The 8,203-nt window shown below is 35.5% G+C and overlaps 1 protein-coding gene across 1 annotated transcript; it reads left to right on the top strand.

Annotated features, from left to right (window-relative positions):
• The first annotated feature begins 872 nt into the window (after positions 1–872).
• On the top strand, positions 873–7,696 carry LOC104233508 (dnaJ protein ERDJ3B-like). The gene is made up of 10 exons (XM_009786911.2): positions 873–1,123; positions 1,223–1,371; positions 2,309–2,435; positions 4,003–4,114; positions 4,735–4,851; positions 5,008–5,094; positions 6,065–6,124; positions 6,219–6,296; positions 6,854–6,925; positions 7,009–7,696. The coding sequence occupies exons 1-10, from the start codon at positions 1,053–1,055 to the stop codon at positions 7,165–7,167; spliced, it is 1,032 nt and encodes a 343-aa protein (XP_009785213.1). The 5' UTR covers positions 873–1,052; the 3' UTR covers positions 7,168–7,696.
• Positions 7,697–8,203: the final 507 nt, after the last annotated feature.

Below are 8,203 nucleotides of genomic sequence, written 5' to 3'. Positions count from 1 at the left end.
TATGGTATAGAAACGAAAATTTCCCGCTAAAAAATTGTCAATTCCTATTATGGGTTATTATAGGATAGCAATTATTCAAAAAGAATCATTAAGATTAGCCCCAATCAGACATTAGGTGTTACAATCAGCCCCCTCACTTTCAAGGAAACTACGATAAATACTAGGCCTGAACCCAAGTAAAAACTCAAAATTGTGGTTAGGATCATACTGACTTTGTTGTTGTTGTAGTTATTTTGGGTATTAAATTATTTGTTAGATTATTGAAATTCAAAGAACCAATTATTATTTTAGATAAAATTTGGTCACTTGAACGTCATGCATAAATACCTGACCTTTATGTATAAGTGCCTGAAGTTCAGGCAAAAAATATACTCCCTCCGTTTCAATTTACGTGAACTCATTTGATTGGGCACGGAGTTTAAGAAAAGAGAAAAGACTTTTGAACTTGTGGTGTAAAATAAGACACATATATTTTGTGTGGCTATAAATCATTGCATAAAGGTAAATTGTTTCCAAATAAGGAAAGGGGTCATTCTTTTTGGCACGGACCAAAAAGGAAATAAGTTCACATAAATTGAAACGGAAGGAGTATGAAGTTTGCTGCCAAAAACTTCAGACGTGGATATTTGCAACTTTAATTGCGTATGGCCAAAGTTATTACGATTTGGCTAAACATGCAAATGTATATATTCTGTGGCTATGGCTTAAATGGTGATCCCGGCTATCTGTACACCTGCGAAGCCCAAACACCGAAAAGTTAACAAAAGTTCGTCATAAGCCACATGGCCGTTTTCTATTGGCTAACTCATCTTGTAGTCGTCTCTTATTGGTCACTTAGTATTAAAACCACGTCGCAGGTTTATTAGTTAGTCCTTGATTTTCATTCAGTTCAGCAAAAAATTCACAGAGACGACAGTTAATCTTGTTGAATCTCTCTCAGAAAAAAATTCTAAATTACACATAAAAAAAAAAGAACATTCCAGATTGTTCGATTCCAGCGAGTAGATCTGTTTACGAACCCTAGATTTCGTGATCTCTGTGCCAGAAGAGATATGGCGCACGGAAGATCAAAATTGCTGTTTTTATTGTGCATTTTATCATACACTTTAATTGCCATTGCATCGTAAGCATTTTTTTTTAAAATTTAATTTCACTACGTATTTGTTTGTTTATAATTTGGTCTTTGTTTTCATTCTCATGGAATTTGTTCAATGCGTTACAGGAAGAGTTATTATGACATATTGCAAGTTCCGAAAGGCGCTTCGGACGAACAGATCAAACGTGCGTATAGGAAGCTTGCTTTGAAGTATCATCCCGATAAAAATCAGGGAAATGAAGAGGCTAATAAGAAATTTGCAGAAATCAATAATGGTATATCTCTTATAACTTATTAGAAGTTGTTGATTAGAGAAATTATTGAGTATTGCAATGAGAAATTCGTATAGGACTAGAAGATTAGTTCTTACCAGAAGACTAGTATATTAGAGATGAGTTTAAGTTCTGCACTGTCAGTGTATAGATTTTTTACACCATCAGTTGCATCAATAGGTAAGTCTTCGTACAAGCATGATATAGTAACCTGAAAAGTAGAAAAATAACTTGCTACAACCGGTAAAAATAGAGTTAAATCATTTAGAGGTATAATTACTGGAGTAAATTAGAGAAACCCTAGTTTTAGATAACCCGTGCATAGTATTGAAATATTATGGACCTAAATGGACCATTATTTTCTTAATAAGTAAAAAGTACCAAATTCTTCGCTTGGGAGATAAAATGGAGCATTTAGATGATGGGGATTTATACAACAAACCCCAACTAGCTTGTGATTGAGGCACTGTTGTTGTTGTTTATGCAATGAGATGCACTGATATACAGTGGGAATGAATATTTAGGTTTTATACGGCTGACCTCAACTAGTTTGAGATTGACTCATAGCTGTTGTTGCAATTTTTTTTTTTTTTTTTTTGATATTGAATGCTTATTAGATGATATTTTAACATAATTAGATTTGATGATATTTATAGCAGAGTAGACGTAGAGGATTCATATAGGGAAATAATTGATGGTACAGTTGTTGATGCAAGTTTTTGGGTGCTACTAGAAACTGACTAGATGATATTTTTAAAGTAATTTTTGAAAAGAAATAATGGGTGCCTAAAGAGTGGTTTGAATATAGAGGATTCATATAGACCATTGTAATTAGGTGGGGATTGAGGCGTTGTTGTTACTTAAGTGGCTTGTTAGTCCTAAATTGTTTAATTTTTGAAGATAGTTTTCTATGGTACTCATCTCCTTGAGGGATTAACAGCTTATGAAGTGCTGTCGGATAGTGAAAAGAGGAATATATACGACCGACACGGAGAAGAAGGTCTTAAACAACATGCTGCCGGCGGAGGCAGAGGTTCAGGAATGAACATGCAAGACATATTTAGCCAGTAAGTTGATGCCCTTTATTCCATATTTTCCCCAACTTCATTTGGTACTATTTTTTCGTTTTTCGCTTGCCATTGAATGTGCGCATTTTAGTGCAATATACCTAGTGCTCAACAACTCTAAGCATCGAGGATTCATAGACTCCATCTATTTTGGTAGTGAGGCGAAGTTGATTGATATTGATTGACTGTGTTAAGCAAATTGTCTAATTTACAACTTATAAGCAATAAACTATAGTCTCTCAGTGTTTTGCATGAAGCTACTAGACATAGGTGAGGTGAGACTTTTAACTCATTCATCAGCTTTAATTTAATTAATTAATTACTCATTATAAGTGTAACCTTAAGCTTTATGCATACCGGACAGGTGTTCAGCATTTCTTCTTCTAAATAGTATATTTTCGGTTTCGTTTACATTTTATTCATCCACACAACGTAAGATTGTTTGGTTTTATGTATCTGGTACCTTATTCCATAATCCATACCCTGAGGCTGAAGGCATCTGCATAAAATTATTTCCTTCCATTTAGCTGTCCAGCCAAACCTTTGTATAACAGTATAAGTTACCTCAGTTACTTGTAAGTTCATGTAAAAACCGTAGCAAAAGCCAATGAAATTTATTATTGATGGATTAAAGAATTAAGTCTGAATTAATTTGAGTTCAAGGCTTCAAGCTATATGATTTAGATATGGATAACAATCTTGGAGTTGTTGACTTCCTTCTCCTCACTCTTCAGTGCCAGTTGGATGTGGAACTCCTTTTTGTTTTTTCCTTTTGTGGTGGGTGGGGGGATTTGTGAAGTAGGATCCCTATATATATTTATTTTCAGTTAGCATATCCAACAAATGAAAAAAATGCAAAGAAATTTTGGTATATGCAAGTGGATGAATGATATACAGTGTAAGATCTGGCTTAGGCGGAGTTTGAGGCAAAATCCCTTGCAGTGGAATATGTGGTGGTTTAAGCGCCGCCAATGCTTACCTGCTGAACAGTATAATGCTCGGGCTTAAAAACAGTTGCTTAATGATACACTTCATTTTTCCCCGGGGCTTAGTTCAAGTGGCAAAGGTTGAACCAGGTTCGAGCCTTGCACCATGCGAACTAAACCTAGTATTTAAGTGGAGAAGGGTTGAGGGGCGGTCCCATTATCCCCGAATTTCGACAGCTGTAGTTGGTCCTACGGGTTGGCCCCAAACGGATTTTTGGGTCATTAAAAAAGAAAGAGTTGCTTAGCAATACAGTGGCTTGAAGAAGTCATCAGGTATGTGAAATGTATTAAGATAGTGAAGGGAGAAGAAGTTCAGGGTTTTGATAGTTGCATTCCTTTGGAATAATCCTCAATGTCCAGGCTTGATAAGGATTGGGAGCATCATCACTATATGAATTCTTAGTAGTGATTCTTACTGAAAAATTAAGTATGTATTGATATTTGCTAGGAAATTTCAGTTACAATCTGATAATTTCCTCTTTATTATTTTCATTTCGATTACTAAATGAATTGGAGGGTTTTCCCCTTACCATTCATATGAAATTGCAGTCTTTCTTGCTAACAAAGCAATAATTTGCAAGGTTTTTTGGCGGAGGCTCAATGGAAGAGGAAGAGAAAATTGTCAAAGGAGATGATGTGATTGTTGATTTGGATGCAACATTGGAAGATTTATACATGGGGGGTTCCTTGAAGGTAATACCTTTACTTATTTTGTATATTAAGACTGAAGCCTTCTCATCAAGTTAGCATAAAGACATTTTAATGCTGCAACCTTTATCACTAACCTATAACATGCTTGAATTAGTAAAATATGCCATTTATGGTTTCAGGCTGTTATAAGTAGTCATTAAAAGGCTTAGGCTCATCCCCACTTCACTCGCAATTTATAAAAAAGGGATCTGAACTTTTTCATCCTTGTTTTTATTAACAATTAATAATCAACCCGAATTTGAAAGAAGCCAGAAAATTTATTTCCCCCACAGCTAGTCGAGATGCATCTTGAATATAAGTTGTTACCGAGAAGGTGTGAAAGTACAAGTCCTTTTCCGCAGAACCTTTATGTTTAAAGTTTTGTTTTACATAAATGGTTAGGATATCAATGTTGCACAATGCAAGTTCTTTTTTGTTTTTGTGATAGTGTGGGGGCGTCATGAGATGGGCTCCACTAGCTACATCTGTTGATTAGTACACTAAATAAATGCTAACTCCATTAAGGGAGCTCTTCAGTGCCGAAATTATGTCTTATTGGCCAGCTTATTTTTTCTGGTGAAGTTGGCTTTTAGCATTTACCTATGTTTTGGTGAATAAAACAGGTTTGGAGAGAGAAGAACATTTTAAAGCCAGCCCCCGGTAAGAGGCGCTGCAACTGCCGCAATGAGGTGTATCACCGGCAAATAGGTCCGGGAATGTTCCAACAGATGACAGAGCAGGTGCGCCTTATTGATGCTTGATGCAACAGATATACAACTTCATCCTTTTAGTTCAATCACCTCAGAGGAACTTAAACTTAGTGTTGTGTGGTATTTCATCTACTTTGTAACATATAGCTTCTGAATATTCTTAAACTCTGCAATCGTGCTCTTTAGGTCTGTGACAAATGCCCCAATGTGAAGTTCGAAAGGGAGGGCTATGAAATTACTGTGGATATTGAGAAAGGAATGCAAGATGGACAAGTAAGCTCTCCCCTAGAGTTCTTCACTTATATGCTTAATTTGGTTTAGTGATACTTAATTTGTTAGCAAAGGTTCCATTGCAATGAACTTTTTTAAATCAAGCTTGTTTGTACACAATTTGACATGCTTCCTTGTACCTTTTCGTTGACTAGTATTGTCAGGATCTTCATTAGCGTACACAGTGCAATTTGCTTTCAATGTTCTTCTGGCCAGCTTGACTTTTTTGTTACACTCTAAGCACTCGAGCCTTTTAGTTCTGCAACTACTAGTAAAGATTAGCCATTGCTAGATGTTGATTTTTGAGATGCTCCATACAGTCAACCTCATTTCTGCAACTAACACTTAAGACTGGCAAATTTAACTGTAGTGCACCTCAAGATCATCCTAAAATGGCCTGATGGCAGTACATCATAATCCTACTTTTGCAAGGGCTTAATAAATATAGCAGAATTATAGGAAACTTAAAAGTTGATCAGTGATCCATTTCTTCTTGTGTGCATAACTCTGTGCAACAAATGTAAAAGCAATTGATTCGTTTTATTATTGTCTTCTTTGAGCTTCTCTGATCTGTCTTTCTTATGAAAATCTATTTCTCACTGTTTCAGCTTATTTTTGCTAAATTGACCTGTATACACTCTTTTTAGTGTAAATCTCTGGCTTATTTAACTATCAGAGGCCTTTCTAGCTATTAGGGTTCACGTGAATGGAATCATAGGCGCTTGTTTGGTGATATATATTCTTTCATTCCAAAGAGGCTTCAACATTATAGATGTTACTGTTTCTTAATTCTCAGAAAAACTTGTGGGGCGTTGAGTAGCACTAACTTATTCTAAATGTTTTTTCTATTGTCATGTCATACTACACCATAACAAGAATATCACTAAACTATTTCTGATTGTTGATTGTCTTTCTCCTTTTAATAAGTCTTTTGAACATTGTTTTGCAATAGTAAGAAGTTTCTTTTTGACAGGAAGTCGTATTTTATGAGGATGGTGAGCCTAAGATAGATGGTGAACCTGGAGACCTTAAGGTTTGACTTTTATCCCATGCTACACAAAATGGATTTTGTTATTATGTACGATTTGCATGTGACTTATATTTATCTTTATTATGTCTTGGGGCAGTTCCGCATTCGCACAGCTCCTCATGACCGCTTCAAGAGGGAAGGAAATGACCTACACACAACTGTTACTATTACCCTGGTAATATTTTCTATTCATTTACCAGAATGCCCGTCTGTAAGCCCATTTATTCAACATCGTGTGGTTGAAATTGAAGTTATCAAACTATGGAAGTTGTTAAAGGAGAGTTAAGATAAGAAACTAGAATGACAAAATGCTGGGCATATTGGGTCTTAACATACATTGATGTCTGCAAATCACAAAGACGAATGAGCTCTAATTCAAGCTTCTAAAAAATTCCTGCAGAAAGGCAGTTAAACTTTGTCCTAGCTGAGCATAGGTGAATATGCTCTTTTAAAGGACCTATATTTCAGATCCAGTTGTTTGTGAGACTTGTCTTCTACTTGTGCAACAAATAGGCAATTTGTCTACTTGTATTCACAAGTTATTCTTGATGAGTCACTTGTAGATCTCCACTTTATACTTTGTACAGTGTAATCGGCATTATAACCTTAAAGGGGTCCAATAACTCAATTTCTATCCAATAAGATTTGGGAATGCCATCACTTATTTAATTTATTGTGATATTCGATTCACCTTTTAACTTGATCTTAAAACTTTCTTTTTCTTCCATGCAGGTACAAGCGCTGGTTGGTTTCGAAAAGACCATTAAACATCTTGATGACCATTTAGTAGATATTGGCACGAAGGTAAATTCTTACCATGCAGTTCTAAGAGCGCTATAATTTCATATAGGTTACCCTAATAATTTGGTGGTGTATGTATTCCTCAGGGGATCACTAAGCCAAAGGAAGTTAGAAAGATTAAAGGCAAAGGGATGCCACTGCATTTCAGTGACAAGAAAGGCGATTTGTATGTTAAATTTGAGGTTCTTTTCCCCACATCATTAACAGAGGACCAGAAGAAACAGATCAAGGAAATTCTTGTTTAGGTTATACTACAGTCTAGGAGCTTTTTTCTTCCCTGCAACGAATTCAGAAGAATCGGGGGTTGACCTTATGTCAACCCTTTACACTTTTTCTTTTTCACAAACGTTGCATTAATGTATCGGAACTTGCTGTAATCTTCCAGGCATCCTCATCCTCCAATTTTCGGGGCCCTTATTGTGTCCTAGCATTTTTCCCCGAGTCATTTGAGATGTAGTTTAAGGCCATTTGAACTGACTAACAAGGATATGATTGAGCAGATTGGCAATGAATTTGCTGCATTGGGTAATTGACATTGTATTGGACCTTGACTATAGAGTAGATTGAGGTACGTACATTTGTTAGCACTATTTTCTGAATGTCATTTACATGTACTATATATTTGGATGGGGGACTTGCAGATTAGCTGCTGCATTATTTCGGAGTCTTCTCAATATGCTGTGATGTTTATACTAAATTTGCAATACATGTCTTTCATACACATTTATTATTTGATCATAGCTATGTGATATTTATTCTCACTTTAATTTTTAACTGTCATGGTTAATTTGCTTGGTTTGGCATAAATACCAAGTGCGAGAAAGTGTTTACCGTTTGTTTCACTTGCAGCTATTCTCTGTTCTAATACCATATTCACTAACAACAGAACTGCAATGTACTATATATTTGGATGGACTTGCAGATTAGCTGCTGCATTATTTCGAACTCAATATGCTGTTATGTGTATACCAAATCGCAAGTCATATGTATTTCATACACATTTATTATGTGATTATAGCTGTGTAATATATATTCTCATTTTAATTTGTAATTGACTTGATTAAGTTGCTTAGTTTGGCGTAAATACCAAGTGTTAGAAAATGTTTACCATTTGTTTCATTTGCAGCTATTCTCTGTTCTTAGGGTGGAGCTAGAAGTTCAGGTGTGGGTTCGGCGGAACCTACTAGCTTTTGCTCAAATAATGTATTTGTGTTAAAAAATTCATTAAAAATATACAAATACTAAATTTAGAACCCATAAGATTGTTGCCAGTCTAAAATT

The sequence above is a fragment of the Nicotiana sylvestris genome, chromosome 2 (genome assembly GCF_000393655.2).
Source record: "Nicotiana sylvestris chromosome 2, ASM39365v2, whole genome shotgun sequence".
Classification (NCBI taxonomy): Eukaryota; Viridiplantae; Streptophyta; class Magnoliopsida; order Solanales; family Solanaceae; genus Nicotiana; species Nicotiana sylvestris.
The sequence above is the reverse complement of the archived record's forward strand: the minus strand, read 5'-3'. Positions and strand labels throughout refer to the sequence as shown.

Excerpts from the sequence above, each read along its gene's own strand:
- LOC104233508 (XM_009786911.2), top strand. The coding sequence starts at position 1,053 with ATGGCGCACGGAAGATCAAAATTGCTGTTTTTATTGTGCATTTTATCA. Across the intron at positions 4,115-4,734 it reads ACATGGGGGGTTCCTTGAAG|GTTTGGAGAGAGAAGAACAT; the intron begins GTAATACCTTTA and ends TGAATAAAACAG. Across the intron at positions 6,926-7,008 it reads TAGTAGATATTGGCACGAAG|GGGATCACTAAGCCAAAGGA; the intron begins GTAAATTCTTAC and ends TGTATTCCTCAG.